General features: G+C 41.1%; 1 protein-coding gene across 1 annotated transcript in view; it reads left to right on the top strand.

The window, feature by feature from the left end:
* Positions 1-18,750, top strand: part of EEPD1 (endonuclease/exonuclease/phosphatase family domain containing 1) — a 62,048-nt gene that overhangs the window by 28,380 nt on the left and 14,918 nt on the right. The window contains exon 2 of the mRNA XM_008921128.4: positions 6,103-6,154. Within this exon, the coding sequence (XP_008919376.3) occupies positions 6,103-6,154 (52 nt within the window). The remainder of the gene's footprint in view (positions 1-6,102; positions 6,155-18,750) is intronic.

The following is an 18,750-nucleotide window of genomic DNA, read 5'->3' as shown; positions in this document are numbered from 1 at the left end:
GCAGGGACAGACCACAGCCCTCACAGTGAACACATACCCATGTTGGTAGCTTCCCCATCCTTATTGTTACTCACACTGTCATCCGGCAAATGCTAAAGGAAAACAAGGGGCTGTGGTGCAAATGGTGATGAGTGTGCCCTTTCACCAGCAGAGCTGAAGATCGAGGTGAGGTATGGGGAGGGCTCCCTTCCAGGTACAGGTAGCATTAGCACATCTCAACTGCATTTTTTTTTTCTTTTCTTTCTTCTAACTTTCATGTTTCATGCCCATCTTTTAGAGCAGACTTGATTTATGAATAAGGCCAGTTTGTATGATTTGCAAATACAATTTTAGCGTACAAATTTGATGACCCAAGTGGTCTTGTCCTGTTCTTTTTGTTAACTAACTCTAATATGAGTCTCTCATCAAGCACTTCAGTTATGTGCGTCCATCATACTCTGCTCTTGGATATGTAAGTCATCCATAAAACTTCCTTATGGACCGTAACATGGTTATGGGATCTTATCTTAAGAAAAAAGAGGAAAAGTTTGTTGACTAAAAGGAGAATTATTTAATGTTGTTCAAAATGATGCTTTGGGATTGAGTGATTTTTGCATGGACTGTTTGTAATGAAGTCTGTGAGTCAGATTTGGTATAGCTGTATGCTGAAGATGGAGACAGAAAATTAAGAGAAGTCAAATAGCACTTCTTGATGATGTTAAATTTAGGCTTATGCACTGGCTAATAGAAAGCATGGGGCTTTTGGAAAAACTCAGGCCTTGAGCAAAGATCTATAAGCTTGCAAAGCAAACTGAGACTAATCCACAGCTCACGTTGCTGCTGGATAACACATCTAGGTTGGTGATGCCGGGCAATGAGCCACATGCTGTACCAAACCCCAGGTGGAAGACAGGCAGCACCGATTGTCCAGGGAGCTCTGCTTTCAGGCTAAGGAGAGAAAGAAAAGGAAAGTGGGAGTATGCTGGAATGCCTGGAGACTCACTATTCATGACCTGTTTTCAGGCCAAGAAGGCGTCCCAGGTGCTGGGAGTGCCAGCTTCCAGCCGAGGTCTTGCTGCTCTACCTGAGCAGCTGCCCTGCATCCCTGCATCTTGCAGCTTTTGTAGGACACTGTCATGAGGCCAAGTGTTCACTTAAACACTTTGCTGACTCTCTGATTGCTGTGCTTATTGCTTCATATTTTCCTCACTTCCTCCTCTTTCCCTTTTAATCAAAATTACCAGGTTCTGCACTGAATGGGAACTTCAGCTTCATGCTGTGCTCAGCTCAGCAGATGTGGGTCACTGTGCTCATTGATGCAGGGCTCTGCTCTAGAGACCCTCTCTTGAGAGTGGTGTCCAAGTGACCCATGTCTGTACTGGCTGCAATTCTAATTCTGTGCACAGATGGTCCAGAAACTGGCTGTAATTCTAAAACCTCTCTACCCCTGAAACACTCTCCTAGCTGGTTTTGGAGGAAGCAGCTTTTCTTCCTCAGGTGACGACCTCAGGTGCATTCTGCATGGATGGATCTAGGATCTGTCTTGTGCGATGGCCTCAGTCCATCCCATCTGCCTTGCTGCAGAGCCATAGCTTTGCTGGTTTGCAGGCAGATGACTGTAGTGGTTCTGTAGTGGTTCTTAGGAAGGCCCCGACATTCCCTACTGCAAGAGCAGATGGGTTTTTGTGGGCAATGTGAACTCAAGCTGGGAAGTGAAGCTCCGTGCAAATTAAATGTGGTCGTAATGGCTCGTGGTGAATAGGAATGCACAACCAGCAAGGGACCCATTGGCAAGTTTGCAGTGTTGCAAAAGACTGATGAAAAGACTTACTTTATTCCTGGGTACGTGTGATTAGAGAGAGTAACCCAATGTTTTTAAGTTAGGAGACTTTGAGGAAAGGATTGCAATGATACCCTGAGGCATAGAAGTGTACTGTAGCTGTAGGCATTTGCTCAGCACTGTGACTAATCTTCTGGAAACCAAAAGGAATTCCCTTAGAGGAGAATGCTGTGCGTCACCCACAGCCAAAAAAAGAGGGAGTCATGTGTTTCCTTGACAGCACATCATGTTTGCATATTTTTACTGCTGGAGGAGAGTCCTTCATCCTGATCACTGCATGTTTTCAAGTATTCTGAGTGTGCCTGGGATGACAGGATATTAATTTCAATAGCTTTGTTTAAATAGATCATGTAAGTAATTGAGCCCATTAGTATTTTTAATAGGGTTTCAGATTTAAGCAGGGCCATTTTTGTCCAGTCAGTATAGTTATTCACATTACAGATTTCTTTACCACTATGTTTTAAAGCTGGTAGGTTAGAGCAGGCTCTCCAGGAACCAACAGGTTTATTTGGGAAATATGATTTTTCTACAACTTTATTCATGAGTCAATGTCTGCATAACATGGGTGAGGATGAAAGAATTTATGCTAAGGATATATGAAAAGAGCACCTAAGTGTCATATTGTAGACAGCAAGAGCTTGGACTTCAGTGTTGGCTTTTGGTAACTCACCTTGCATTTTTTTAGAGGGTTTTTTTTTTTAAATTAGAGATCTTCCCTCCACCCCTTTCTCAGTTACTGGTTTCATTCCCGTCTGCTTTGAAATCCTTGGTGAACACAACAACTACAAACAACAAATGAAGTTATGAGCTGCTCTTAGTGGTTTTAAGATTGCTGATGTAATGCTTAAATAAGCAGCCAGATTTCTTTTTGAAACATCAGACACCCAAAGCAGCAGCCTTAAAAGAAGCTGCATTTCCAAGCTGACATTGCATCAAGTAGCACATACTAATGTTACTTGGATCTGCTGGACGAAATAGCAGTAAATAACTGGTTATCAAAAGCAATTTTCTAGGTAGTGGACTGTAATCCAGTGGGCAGAGACAGCATCTGTGGTGGTGCTTTAAGGAAAGAAGGATCTTGCAACTGGTTGTATAAAGGCTGATATTTGTGTTTGCTGATTCCTTTTGACCCAGAAAAAATACCTGTTGTTACCTGAGGAGAAAAGAGTAAAGTACTGGGCAAACACTGATCTCTCAGTTTGTAACAGTAGAGGAAGTCTTCTTCTCACCAGGAGTAAAACCAGCATTGCTGCAAATCATGTACAACTTTGAACTGAGATTTGATTCTGGCCCTGCATATGCAGTACCTCTGCAGGATGTAAACCCTTTGTGTATGGGTTCTTCACCTCTGAACAAGAGCACAGCATCTCAGTTTACATAATGAAATAAAGTAAAAAGATTTCTGCTCCCTGCTTCATTGCTTGCTTCTGTGTGACCCTGTATACTTTGTTTTAATTAAACACATACCAGTTGAAAAAGTTCTTATGGGGCTTTAAAGGTGTAAATGGAAAGGAAGGTAGGTTTGTACAGTAAGATGATCATCTCTAATGAAAAAATGGTACTTCCATTTGGGACAGTCTACATGTTTCTTCTGAAGCTATTGAGTGTCAGATAAATCACAAATAACATTCTAGAAATAAATCAGTCAATTGGTAGAAGCATCTGCAGCCTTGATTGATTTGATTAAGTAATCAAAAAGTCTCTAGCTTGAAGAAAGATAAAAGTAATTTGCATAACAAAACCCACACTGTTGTCCAGCTTGCAGAAGGGAATAGCAGAATATTAGATTTTATTGTATGCACACAGATTTCAAGCCATCTTTGCAGCAGCCCAGCTAACTGTGAGCATCCTGGTTGCCTCCATGTGTGTGTTAGCCCACCTCCCTCTCACCCATCCCGTGTTTTTTCTGAAGTGCACCGCAACAGGTGGGTCATCAAAAACAAAGGGGTGACTCCTGAATTCAGAGCCAGGTCTTGATTGTGGCTGCATTGCTACTGCCTGTGTTAATGGACTTTGTTCTCTAAGGTGCATCAGCCTTGGCTTCTTCTGAGTTGGACACAATCCTGCAGTGTTTTTTAAATGGAGGTGCCTTCTTTGCCTGGTGCCCATCCCATCTTTATTTTGTATGCTGGCAGAATTGCAAGGAAAATCATGTTTAAAAATACCTTGTATTGGCTTTGTACTTACCCTAAGTGCCTTCCAGTTCAGCTGAACTTTTGTGTGCAGTCTAGTGTGTTCACCAAACAGTAATACAAAGTTGCATGTCCCCTGCTACTCTAGTGGTTGGGCTTTAATGGAATACCTTTTTCATTTTCCTGATTATCCCGTTGTTTTCTGAACCTTCTCTACCCACTCTGTCTTAGTAATAATAGCCTCTACAGACTAGAAATCTGTTGTCTGGGGCTATTTTATAATTCATTGGATGCAGGCTTTTTATGATGCCTTGAAGACATCTGTAAACTAGAAGTCCATTAAAGTGAAAGCACATTTGTGTTTAGGGGTTAGGCCATGTGTTTCCACCTGCAGTGGAAAGCAGTAGAAGGACAAGACTACAACTATGTTTTGCCAGCTGCTGTTACAGGATGGATGTAGATAATTAACATATAAGGTGCCAGTGGATGTTCAAGGATTATGCAATATTTCTGTGAAGTTTTGAAAGGCTAATAAAATTTTGTGTTGTATATCCTTTGGCAGACTTCTGTGTTGACTTTTCACACTGTCTTGAATATAAGCTTTTAACTATACTGTCTCTTTACTGTATATATCTACAGGGTGGTGAGAGTCATTTAAACAATATTTGTGTGCATCATTTGATTCTTTTATTGCCGTGGAAATGTTTTTGTATCCTTGGGTAAAGGAAATTATCCTCTGGAGTCAAAGGATAATATCTTAAGTGACTGGTTTTAAGACTGGGTAAAGAAAGTGAGCAGTTGGAGTTGCAATACAGGTCTACTTCATGGGTAAAAAGCCTGCCAGCTTTCTGTAAGCCTGGCTTGGGGCGGTGTAGCGGGATGGCAGCTTCTGCCCTTGTAGGAGGACTTAAGGGGATGACGCCAGGATAGATGGGTTGAACCACCCTGGGACAGTGAGGTTCCTCTCTCATTTCATTAAACTATATAATGAATCTAAATGCAGTTAGGCACCAAAGCTGTCGAGAGCTAAATTTTAGGTGGACTGAATTTTAACTGTGACATCCTAAAGTAGATGCCCAGCTCTATAAGTAGAAGTGCTGTTGATCCCTTCTACTCTCTGGCCAAGGCAGCTGCTGTGGACCCTCAATGGCAAGTGCCCAGTGATGGAGAGGTGTGAGCTCTGGCCTTGCCAGTGCTGCACAGAGGGGAAGGATCACCTCCTTTGACCTGCTGGCAATGCTTTTCAGGTTCATACCCATACTGTGAGCTCTTCAGCTTGACAGGGATGCAACAAAATCTTTTCCTGAAATTTCTTAGCATGAAAAAGATTGGACTTTCGCACTACGTGCAAGTAACTGAATTTGAAGGAGGGTGGATGATTTCTAATTGCTCACTAAAATCTCTATGAAAGATTAGATGTTATACAAGGTTCTCTTATATACCCCGATTTAGCTGTAATTTTGCCTGTCTTACAGGGCAAAATCCTGCTTGAGTAACTCTAATAATCTTTTTAAAGTGAATGAAATTCAGTGTGCAGGATTTAGCCCCTAGAGGTAAACTTAGAAGAGATTCAGTAGGTGAAGAAATTTGGGGTTGAGCAGGAAAGGGCACTACAAGAATAATAACCATGGATTATCTCTCTACACTACTTTCAAACAGTGATGCTCATTTCCCTCATCTCTCCCTCAAATTTCTTTAGCTGTGTTTCTTAATTACTGTACCTCATATATAATATTGTAAATCCCTGGGAATGACTGTCATGGGACTTGTAGAAACATGTTGATACTGAAGAACAAAGTTGACTAAAACCGATAGAAATGTCTAGAATATTTTTCCATGTTTGTCATTCAGAAGATCCTCTGGTGTTCATTTGGGGTATTAAAAAAGTAGTGATTAATGCAGTTTCTCTGTATGGTGAATTCAGATATACTTGTAATTTGAAAACCAAGATACCTGCTTGGGATCACTAATTCAAGGCAAACAAAGTAACACTGTCTCTGTTGCTTTGGTTTGTTATATTCTGAGCATGTCTTGTATCTCTTTATGAAGAGAGAAGATAAAAGGAGAGCTTCAGTTCTGCTGTTACTTGTGCTTCTGTAATACTTGCAATGGGGTGATTCATTCTTTTTTTCTCTCTGTTTTTTCTTACAGTATCAAGCTTTTGGCTGTGCAGGAGCTGGTTGACAGAGAAGCGCTGGAAAAGGTATTTAAAAATATCTCTAATACAACTGTCATAACACATTTAAGCTCTTAAAGCCCTCTGCGTTAGTCGTGCTTCCTAACTTCGTGGAAAATCACGCAGCATAAAATAAGACATCTTCCTAGCTACATAATGCATGAAAGCAGAGGGGATATGTTTTGTCCAAGCTGACCACGTGTTTTTGGTGTTCTCTGATTTTACAACAAGCTTGGGGTAAGCAATGCTTAATAATAAGCAGTAAATAATAAAACCTGGTGTTGCTCTACAGCCAAGGTACTGCAAGCACAGCAGTACCCTGGAGGGCAGGTTTAGATCAGATATTGGGAAGAAATTCTTTACTGTGAAGGTGGTAAGGCACTGAAACCAGTTGCCCAGAGAAACTGTGGATGCCCCAACCCTGGAAGTGTTCAAGGCCAGGTTGAATAGGGCACTGTGCAACCTGGTTTTGAAAGGCTAATATAACATGTGCATGGTTCTCAACCACTCATTGTGCAAAATAGGTCAATATTCACAAATTTTCATCGTTTGCAGCAGTTTGACTCTCTGGCACCTCACACCCTGTAGACTTCTCACCTTTCCATTGGACTGGTACCTCCCTTTGGCCCAATGCCTCCAGAAACATGGCCTGGTGAGGTCAAGTAACCTCAGCCTGGTGAGAATGGCTGTTTGAGGCATTGTCTGGAACTCTGCAGGAAGCTCTTCAGAAAGGCTCAGCCTCAGAAAAGTGATCTTTCTAAATTGAGCTCTCTGAATATTTGATATCCTCTTTCATACAATGCCAAGCTTAATGAATTTAAAAGGCCAGTTTAGCTCTCTGTAAAATAACAGGATAGAATTATGTAAGTTCAAAGAAATTTACTGTCTTTATTTTTTAAATACAGGAGGGGAAAAAGAACACAGACTAGAACAAAATTCCTTGTCCAGCCTGCTTGCAGAGTCAGGTTTTGAGAACATGTGCTGTCATGTTTTCTATTCTTACATCATTATTTATCAGCATTATGATTCCAGAATACATTATATTGTAGGAATACAGATTATTATTAAGTGATAATATTTTAACATTCATTGTAAGATGGGTTTTTTTCTGGGTTTTCTTTAAGAAAGCTATGAACATAATAACCTTAAAGCATTTTTCCTATAGAACACTTTCCAGTCTATCATACATGGTTTTGAACTTTGGAAACTTCTTCTTATTTCTAAAATTTGCCCATCTTTGAAAGTCTTGTTATATATTTTGACACTCACATGGAAACCCAGAGTGAGTAGAAGCCCACTGTTGAAGAGTAGTGCCCCCTAAGAAGACCTACGGGCACACTAGTGTTCGTGCTGCAGATGAGCTCCATTAAATCAAACCACATTGAAGTTAAGTGCATTTGTAGTGAGTCTCTGGAGAACCAGGCCTTGAGACAGTGTCATAAAATTATCTGGCCATGCATAGCACAGATGGACTGTCAGGTGAGGCACATGAAGCAGCAGACTGTCAGAGCAGGCTGCTTGAACCACTGGGGTCTTGAGAAGATGGGAACCCCCTGTGGAAAGACTTTCCCCTTTGGGAAAGCTTGCTCCGGTGTAGCAGAATGCTGCTGTGCCTCAAAAGCTGCATGTCATAGATTTGCTGGTTTCTTACTGCAAAAGGGTTTCATGCCATTCTGACTATCTTAGATACTTAAGTGTCTTTAAATGTTTTTCCCACCTTGACCATTGAAAATAAGCTGAACACACTGTGAAGAGCTTTGTCTTGCAAAGACTCTATTTGTTTAATTTCTTAAACCCTAATGTTTTGGCAAATTGTGCCAAAATGGACCCTTTAAGCCAAGGATCTACCACACTTGGCGGCATTTATGCCTGGGGTTGCCAAGACAGAAGGTGTGATTGCCAGGGTTTAATTACAGCTCATCCTGGATTGGGACAAGTTTGATTGACCCTTGGATGCTGCTCATCAACTGGTTTGTTTTTCTGGGTAGCCATGGGTGCCTATAAGCACCACAGATGGAGATGCTGGTTGTGGAGCTGAACCCCAACACCACACTTGCTGTTGTTAAGAGGAACAAGAAAATAATTTATTTCAGTGAACTAGGTCACACAAGAGGAACAACAGTGTTTACCTAGTGAAAGTTCTGGGTCAGAGATGGGCTTGTTTGTGTTTGTTTTGGCCATAGCCCATCAGACCCATCCTGCCACAGACTCCCTGTGAGCGGTCTTACCAGCAGCTTAAAAGCAAGCGCATACTTACCTGTATTTTGGCTTACCTTGAACCTTCAAATTGATCTGTTTGCTTCCCCCTGCCTCCTCACTGAGCTTGCCCCAGCTGCTGTGGGATTGTATTACTTGCATGCCTTCGATTTAGAAGGTTTGCTGCCATTTGCCAAGGGTAGTAACGAACACAGATGGCGAGATGCCACAGGAGAGCTTGCAGTCGTGCCAGCCTCATACCCACAAGGGTTCAAGGCCACTCAGGCTTTAGAAGGAAGTATCTCAGGCACGCAGGCTCGTTGGTGCTGAGATCTGTATGAAGCATTGCTTCCCCTTCCAGAAGCATAGCTCTGGGAGAGACTCCCAGAGACACTCTTACCCCAGTGTGTTTTTGAGTACTTTGCTTGATCTAATTTTGGGAAATCCTTAATTGCAGATGAAGAATTCTACTTGGCAAATGTTAATAGTATTTATTCGGGGAAGGGGAAAAAAATAATTCTCCTGAGGAACATGCTGTTTTTATAGTTGAAAAATAAATCTGTTTAAGTAATTAGCAGATTGAACTGCCTAGCCAGGTGACATTTCACATCAGTTGCTGTTTTAGCATTTTAAATCTGTAGTCCTATTCCATAGGCAACAAGTACACCAAAACAATTGTTCTCATTTGTGCTTGATGCTAGTAGGGTCATCCATCTTGTAAGAAAAATAAAAATATTCTTTGCATTCTGTCAGATGTTCCTCCTTGCACCTTTCAGATGTTAACAGGGGCTCTTGAGCTCATTTCTCCTTCACAGGCAGGTTATAGAGAAAAGTTAAATAATCTGTACAATTTAGTGATCCCTTTTGTAAGGTAAGCCTGCTTTGGGAACATTATTTTCCTATTTGTGTATTCATAAGTAAATGCATCTGCTGTTACTCAGGATGAGAAAAGACTGTCTACTTGACTGTAGACAGAGACATTTGTTGACTTCTTATCTAGGAAATGAAGGTCACTCTAATTAAACCTACGTCCTGAGGACCTCGCTGCCCCCGTCCAAGCTCGCTCAGCCCTGGCAGATTAACCTTAGGATCACCCTTGAGGAGAAAAGACAACGCAGAAAGAATCATGCTTTGCAGAATATACCACCTAAGGAGTCTTTCTACTGTGCCTTTTGCAACCGAACGTGCCTGTCTCATATTGGCCTTTTGAGCCACCAGTGTGCTTGTAACAAACGTGGGTAGAGCCCTCCCCAAATCTTTGTTCGAGAAGCCCAGCCATGATATGATCTGGGAAATGTAAATCATGTGATTCAGAGCTGCAGTTTGTAAAGTGTGGAATTCTTCAGCAAAGCAATGATTATTCTCCTTGAAGTCGGAGGTGATCTATCAGACTAGCTTGAGAGAAACACTGGGTGGGCTGAAGGATGATAGGAATTGGGGTAAGAAATTTGATTTTGTTTAGGGGTGATCTTCTTGAAGTTGATAATAACTTGCAGCTTGAAAATCAGGGTAACATAAATTTTACTTTTAAGGTCTGCCTGTGACAGTGATGACAAATTTATGTGAGCTATGTCCAAGAGGTCAGTGAAAAGAAAGTGAAAAGAACTAAGTAATTACCAGTAGGCTTGCACTGTCTGTATGGGGACTTTCACCTTCACTGGAGAAATTTTGGAAGTCACAAATCAAGAGGGATTGAAAGTCTTTCACCTGGTGCCTGTGGTATGAAGTACAGGATGCATTTGCTGGGCACCAGAACAGGCAGCGATGTACCTTCTAGCCCTCTCAGCACAGGAAGGGACCTCTTCTGTCTGCTGGCCGAATCTTACTTGGTCATCCATTGTGTATCTCTGCTGGAGATGATAGAATCAGAAAACTCTGATGAGCCTTCTCCTCCAGAGAGACTCCCCTGCCCCATATAAAGAGTGACTTCTCTTTCTTCAAAGAAAACACATTTACCTTGTTGCAAACAATGGAAAGCTTAGCACTGTAAACAAGCAATCTCTAAAGTCTGTGCTCCTTTTTTGACATTTCCCACCTCCTCAGAAGTACTAATGGCTGAAGTTGTCTCCCATGATGTGGAATCACTTTCCTGTGTTTCCTCAGCTGTAGGAAAGACCAGATGTCTGTATTTGGGAGATATTTGCTAAACACAGCCCTGTCCCGTCATGCAGAATTTTCATACTGTGTCTGAGGAATCATTGAACTACAACTGGTGTGATGCTGAGGGTGTTATTTTACTAAAAGAGATTTAACATGCCTGCCATTGATCAGAAGTAGTTATTGCCTGAAGGAAAATGCATTGAGTACTGTTGCCCATTTTTACAGGGTAAGGCACAGGAGATGAGGACAAAATGGAGTGCTTGTTTCTTTCTAGTAGCATCACTCTGACAGTGCAGTTTCGGCTGCAGTCAAAAACAGGTTTGTAAAATGCTGAGCTGCCCTGTTCATTCCCTGCTGTAACCGCCTTCTTTCTACACAGTACATGGAGAATTTTAAGTAAAAATTTGCTTTTGTTTTCTTGATCCAGTGTACTGTTTCCTCTAGATATTATCAGAACATAAAAAGTGTGACGTCAATTGAGGTTCCAGAATTTCCAGTATGAAATGCATCTGCTGGAGGTTTTTATTTATCTTTTGTCTGCTTTTGAGTAGATTGAGCCAGATCAGTGTTTAATCATGATTAAGCCCATTGTAATCTCTGTTCTTTATAAAATCCCTCTCCAAGCAGAGCAGGTTGTTTATTTGTGAAAGGTTATCCGTAGGAGCTTTTCTGTGTTTGAAAGAGAGGTGCTGTTTTCCATTCGCAGGGATAACATCATTTCTTGCTTGCATGGATATAAATATGGTTATGTATGCATTTGATGTGATTTTTTGGGGGGGTTTCTGTTGTGTTTTTTTTTTTTTTTAAGCTGGAGCAGACATGTACCCCAGAAATGCAGTTAGTTCAGGACTTAGTCTTTGTGTGCATATTTTTAGTTGCCATAATCCTCCTGTACAGTGTGAGCCCCATCTTGCAGTCTTGCTTTACTTTGAGCTGTTGGTTAAAAAAGATCATAAGGCAATTTGCAATTAATGAATTAGTTGCTGTAAAGAAGTTATATTTGCTGTCTGTTCTTAGAACTATCCTTTCCAGAAACCAGTTGACCCGTTTGAAAATCAAGTATGTTTGGCTGTCCTCTAGAGTCAGATAAGGAAACAGCAGTCTCGCTTTCAGAGAACAGGAAAAGGAGATGTCAATGCGGCCACTGACTTAGTCGGGACCTTTGTTCAGTTTCTTCCAGCCCTGTCACTGCCTCATTTTTCTGCTCCCCATTTCTAGAGAGGATAGGTGGAGTCAAGCCTTTCACCATCTCCTTTGCCTAATTCAGCCGGGATAGACTTCTGCATAATTCGTCAGCTGATGTAGGTCCTCCTGCCCTGTTCCTTCAAAGCCACCAAGGAGTCAATGATTAACCATTTACAGTAAAAGGAGGTTATTCCGAATTGTCCAGCTGATTTAACTTTAATTCTTTTTCTAACCTTATTCCCTATTATTCTGTTCTTTTGCTTTCCCATACCCTCCCTATATTTCCCCCTCTCTCCCTTGTCTTGCTTGTTTATCTGAGTGCAGGTAATACTCAGTAATGCAAAGTATTAATTTTTTTCAAACTTCATCCACTGGGGTCATAAAAGCTAAGAGTGAAGTATAGCTGTTATTGGGAAGGAATTGGTTTTAGCTGAGTGGAGCTGGAAATGATGTCGACAGGCTTTTTCGGTGTTATCCTATCTACTAAACTGGCTTAGGAATGCTGCAACTATACAGTGTTTGCTTCTGGCCTTTCATATTTTCCTCCTTTCTGTCCTCTAGGAGGGATTTAGATGGCTTAAGGAGATGTATCGGTGGATCTTACAGCTGTGGCCAGCTCCATGATGATTTCAGTAGCTCTCTGTAGGAGGACCTATGACTACTTTGTCTTTTCAGGCCCCTCAACTGCATACTCTCATCACATGGTTAGCAGCATTGGAAGCACAGGCTTTCATCTACTAGAATTTCTGGTGTCTTTGATCTTGGCTGGATTGCTTTTTCTCTTTAGTTGCATTGCCCATCTATTTTCTGATAATCAGTGGACTTCAATGAACAAAACACTAGAAGCCATGCTGTACACACCACAGGGAGCTACAAAGAAAACACATTCTCTTAAAATTCTGTCCTTTATGAGATGCCTTCTTCCCTAGAGCACAGGCATGCCTCTCTGAGCAGTGGTGGTATGGAGGTTGCTTGGTATAATAGCTGGGCATTCTTTTGTAGGGCGTCTGGTCTTATGCCCAAACAAAAGCCAAACTCACCCAATAGTGAAATCATTCTCTACACTTCCAGAAGAGGGAAAAACAAAAAATATGGGTTTACAAGTGCTGGCATGTATTAAGATTTGATTGTGGGTTGTAGAAGTAATAGGGGTCCTTAGTCAGTCCTTTTTCCTGATTTTTTTCTAGAAGTGGCAGAAGGCAAAGCAAGTTCATAGAACAGGACCAGTTTTGAAGTCAGCAACCTGGGAAAGGGTGGGGGGTTTTGTTTGGCTTTTTTTTTTTCCCCCTTTGACATAGCAGCAGGGATGTTTTAATGTCCTCCCAAAAAATTTTTGATCGTTTATGTGGATTAAATAATCCATATGCTCTCTATGGGAAGCCGGAGTCCATGGCATCTGTTAGAGCAGAACAGTGGTCAGGGTTGGAGGACAGTCCTGTAGACTCTGTGGAGGTCATGCCAGTAAGGACAGACAGAAGACCATCTATTATTACTCATACAAACTTATAAATAAAGCATGTGCTATTTCAGAGAGGAATCAGTGTCAAATTGGGTTCTTTAAATTAAGGGCTAGAGCTGTGGAAAAAAAAAAAAGAACAGGTGTATGAGATTTTTTTTAAAGGTGAGATAACATGGCCTAATGCTAGCAGCCTGGAAGCGATCCTCCTGTGATAATAAGCATCCAAAAAAAAAGTAATGGATTAGGAGGTGAGACCAATTTAAATAACTTTACAGAAGGTGGCACAGTGTTCTGTAGGCTGGTGTAATCAATGCCTGAAGGAAGAATAAATACTTGAGGCTGTCAATGGTTGTGAGTCACATTATGTGTTTCTTTCTTCCTTGTTTTTGTGTTCTTACCATGGGAAAGAATGCTTGCTCTAAGCAGAGATGTAAATCAGCTGGGGAAAACAGTAATACTAACAGTAGGAAAGAAATGAAGCCACAAAACACCCAACTCACTTACCATCATCTCTAGAAATTAGTAAATTTTTATCATGGGAATAGAGAGAGACCTAGTTATCTTAAATGCTTAAGCAGTTTTCCTTGATTAATAGCATTCAAATATTGTGATTTCCCCATTCTCTTTCAGTTTTATTTGCTTTTCTTTTGTATTAGCATATTTTTTCTCCCTCCCCTTCTCCTCTGGCTGAAGGCAGTGTGCAGATCAGGAGAGTCAGATCATGGCAAATAGATAGAGCTCACTGGTTGGTTTGTTCAGGATGTTTTGAATTGGTTAACAAGAAACTATTTCATATCACTTTTGTATCTCATGTTTCATAGGATGATTTTCTATTTACCTTCCATATTAGGGGCTAGGTTCTGATAAACTCATTGTCATCTTGTGTAGTCCTGATAGTTACTGGGTGGGTAAGGTTGTACTCACAGTGACGTTGCTTTAGACTGCACCAGAGAAATCAATTCCTGAGTTTCATGAGAAAAGAATCATCCCAGGAATTAAACAAAAACCAAAAGAAAACAAAAACAACAACAACAAAAGAGGGGTTCCCAGGAAGCCACCAACTCCTGATTGCGCAGTACGTTATATCTAGTCCAAATTAGCATGTAGTTCAGGTCTCCGAACAACTGCTGCATGGATGCTCATGATTTTCATGATTCTATGATTTTAGCAGAGCTTCCCAGTTGAGCTGGGTACTGTTTTATGACAACATAGCGGAAGTGCTTGAACTCAACCACTCACCTCTCATAAAACCAGCTTGATGAAAAAGATAACCTCATAGTCATGAGGGTTTCTTTTTACTCTTCCTTATATCACATTGGTCCTCTGACATGTCAATGATTATACTGCCTAGTTATGAAGAATAAAACACTCTCTTGAAAAGACTTCAAGAATAAATTGCAAAGATTTATGACCATCCTTGATGACCTCTTGAGCGTTAATTCCTGTGTTATGTTTAAAAACAGAAAGAACATCCTTAAGAGTAGGAAAAGAAGTAGTCAGGAAATGTCTTCTGCCAGATGAGTCTGTCTCACGAAGTACAAGTTAAAAGCTCAGCTTGTGAATGGAAACATGAGAAATTAAGAACCCACAAAACTTCTCCTTCATGGAGGCCTGCCAAATATGGCTGTACTCTTCCACAGGAAAAGGGCAGCACAGACTTCCACCAAGCATCCATGAAGACACCTTCCTATTAAATGGCAAACTGGTTGAAAGATAGTGAGTATTCCATTTTGACAATAGGTAGCTGAGCATTCCACAATTTTTTACTAGTGGCCTGAGCACTTAAAATGTATTGGGGAGTTATTGCATTGCCTCTTTCAGTTGTTGTTTTGCTGCTCTGCACCAAAGGTTCTTCCCTGGCTTCCTTTTGAAGATGTATAAAAATACAGTGTTATAAATAATCACTTTTGTTTAGGATGAAGGTAGGAGAACAGGTCAGTGAATGATCTGCATTGTTGTCTTGAGAACACTGTGATTAAAAGAGAGTTTTATGTGCTACAATCTGTTTTTTAATCATATATTCAAAGCTCAAGAAAGTAATTTCCTCTTAGATATTACAAAGAATTAAACAGTTGGGTGGCTGTGGTAAGCTTTAATTCATCTTGGAGGGCAGTGTAGAAACTCACTGCTAAGTTTTGCCAAAATAAGTACTCAAAAGGGAAAGCAAATAATGTGGGAGTGCAAACTTAGGCTCCTACCACTCCCCAGCTGATCCTGTAAAGCCTGACTTAAAAAAAAACCCACAAGTGACTTGATTCAAATAGGTTTGTATATGGAAACAAACCATTAGACACTTTTGATAACTGAGATAATGTTAAGCTTATCAGCATAATTATTTCCCACACATTCATGAAGTACAATAGGTGAGTAACACAGCAGTGGCAGGAGAGAGGCGCGTGTCCAGCTGGATTCACATCCATATGCAGGTTCAAAAGAGAGTCAAGTTCAAGATGGGGCTCAGATACCTGATGTGGGAAACAATGCCTTCGATTTGAAAAGCTTTCCAGTCTTGCCAGGCATCACTTAGCTGCTGCCAAACCGAGAGTGCCGAAATGATGGGGTCCTCTGATGCTTTGCCAACCAGTGCCCCTCTGCAGACACAGAATTACACCCCTCTGAAGCAGGCAGAGGGACTTGGACAACTTAGTTTCTAGCCTGTGTATTGTTGGGCTTGAAAAATGATCCTTCCTTGTTCTATCTCCTCTGAGAAGCTCAGTCCCAGAGGTTTCCTTTTCTAAGTAAGCTTAGAAGTGTTTTTTGCAGCAAAGCTGGGAATTCAGGTCACCACAACACTGCTGGGTGGTGAGGCTGCAGCATGGTAAGTGTTGACTCTGCAGTCCATAACGTGGTGCCTGGAGCAGTCATTTAGGAGCTGAGTGAGAATCTGATCTTCAGAGGAAAGAAATCCTTCCTCTATGGGTGTCTGAATTACTGGTATGCTCTTTAAGAAGCAGAAGCAGCACATTTTCTGCAAAAACAAATGAGTTCATCTGGAGTTGATGAAAAAGCCATAGGTGCCTTCAGATGGACCAAGCTTTGGGACCCCAATTCGCATGCACATTATGCCAACAAATGATCTTTGTATGTCCATAGCACACGAAGGTGTGTAGAAGTGGTGACAATGCTTACAGGTGCTGCATTTCTGAAGAGAGACAGTGTGGAATATTTGGCTTTGCTGAAGGGCTTTACCTTGATTTCACCTCTCACAAAATTTATGGAGCTTTTTGAAGGATGCATTAGATAATGTTTGTGAAGAACGTGGAGGGTAGCAAGGATTTATTCAGTCATGAATCTGGATGTTTTGGTTTAGTTCTAGGAACGACAAATCAGCATATAAAGGGTGGGAAAGTATTCCCCCAGGTCTCAATGACCCAGTACAAACAGGACACACTAACATGGCCAAAGGGGCAGATAAGGTTTCCATGAGTAAATCTGTGACTTTTACCCTTTCAGTGGATTGGTTCCTTATCTTTTTTTTTTCATCCTAGAATTTTCTTCCTAAACCTTATAATTTTTTAAAAATTATTATTTCTTCAGCTCTAATGCCATTATAGATTTATGTACAATATGGAGAAGTAGAAATTTTTTTCCATCACAGATGTATGTATACATGATATATATATACATGTGGCTGAGAATGAAACTGATTCCCTGGAGGGGGGTGGTTCTCCTTTGAAAACATCCATAATTATCTGCTTATTGGGCCCCCATCTGCCTGCCAAGTTTTATTTGCCCTTATGATATCAACACTTGAACCACACAAGCAATAAACATTATGCAGTCTTTAATTAAGTCTTCCTAGAAGGGACTAGTTCCATGGGCATGTGAAAAATCTTGTGTCTTAACATAGAGTCACTCCAACTTCCCCTCCTGTTACTTACATGGTTCCTCTGAAGAGAGTTTGTGACTGCTTCCCCCATGGCAGTGGATTCATCTAGTTCTTGTGTGTTTTTTTTTTTTACTATGTTGCAAACAGGAAAAGGATATGCTTGAGGGAAAGGCAAACAAGCAATAAAGGCCTGAGACAACACTCCTGTCAGTGGGAAATGGGGATCCAATGCTGAGTCTCTGTTTCAGCCTTTAACCACAATAACGCTTCCTTCCGTGCTGTTACCTTTGGTTCTAGGAGAATCCAGATGTCTCTGAAAGGCCTGATGCTCCTCTGTGTCCTCTTCCTGAGTTGCTCCAGCCTGTGGGAAGTCAATTCAGTGTTATCTGGCTGCAGAAGTGCGCTGAGCATCCTGGCCTGGCTATGTCTTGCATCTTGACTTGTGTTGTGCCGTCACGTGTGCCCGCACCAGGACAACAGTCCTGAAGCCTCTGACCTTTCCCTGCCCCTACCTCAATAGCCAGTTCCATAAAATACAGTACCCACAAATCTCTCCACCCCTTAACTCCACCTATTCCTATTCACAAATGTGATCTAACACAACAGTCTTCTTCTGGGACATTGGTGTCAAATCAGGAAGTTTTGCTTGAAAACCAAAGGTGTTGATTTCAGCTTCTCAGAGATATTTGTAATGTTTCTGCTCCTGACTTTCTGGGTCAAGCTTCTTTAGGGTGCACCAACTGTAGCTGTATCCTGTATGTGGTAGATTGAGTCTGTTTTTTCAATGAGAAATAAAAGTCCAGTTGGATGAATAAAGAAAAGAAAGGACAATGTGCATTTAATTTTTAGTTTATACAGTACGTAGGGATGGAGCAGGGAAGTCATGTATGTATTAAAAGATGGATTAAAAAAGAGCAGTGCCAGATGATCTTATGAAGCCACTGTCCATTTTGTTGTATCTTCTGTCAGAAATATATTAGACCATGTTTCAGAATGAGAGTTTTATTGAAGAAAGTTGGGGAGCTTCTCCTTAAGTGCCACTGCACAATTTAGATGGTATATCTTAGAGATCTTCTGTTTACCCTTTCCAGAAGCACCAAATCCGTCACTGTGAGATGCTCTGTAGCATGGAACAGCCCTTACCTTGAACTCCAAATTTTTTTCTCCATGTTGATGGGGAAATCTTTACTAATATGACACCTCCACATAGCTGAGATGATAAGGAATTGATACAAGTCTCTTACTCCCTCTGGTACTCATTAAAGCTGCTCCCTCTAGTGCTTGCTAAAAGAAAAGTAACTGTGTATATGTGTCATTTTGAAAGGAATATTTATTTCCTAGTTCTCATCTCTCTTCTTCATTAAGAGGAATGAAAATCACCTTTGCTTTGGTGAAGCAGGTTTTTTACCTTAGCTGCAGTGCCCTTTTTGGCCTGAAAGCTTCTGTGGTAATTAACCAAAATGGACATTTAATTTCTTTGAGTGCCTTTCTGAAGTTCAGGTGATGATTACTGCACCAGGATGCACAGTGTCATAACAATAGGCTCACCCCGGAATCTCTTCCTCACTGCTCCTTCTCTCCTTACTCTTCTCATAGCCTCTGTGCTTATTCCAAGTCTGAAATTATTATTAAACCCCAAGACATTGTTTTCCTGGGTCACATTTAGATTCCTCAGAGTTTAGGAGTAGTCCATCTTCTTTTTGAGCAAAAGGGAAGTTGCTGGCTCAGGGTGGTCCCAAGAGCTGGTATTACAGGAGTAATGCTTGTCAGGCAAAGATGTGGAGTGGTGTCATCATCTGTCAAGGATGGTACTGCTGCACAAATGGAACTGGATGCATAAATAGCACCCCAAAA

Source organism: Manacus vitellinus, unplaced genomic scaffold, assembly GCF_001715985.3.
Source record: "Manacus vitellinus isolate BGI_N305 unplaced genomic scaffold, ASM171598v3 scaffold_3_pilon, whole genome shotgun sequence".
Classification (NCBI taxonomy): domain Eukaryota; kingdom Metazoa; phylum Chordata; class Aves; order Passeriformes; family Pipridae; genus Manacus; species Manacus vitellinus.
This window is presented reverse-complemented; position numbering and strand designations above follow the sequence as displayed.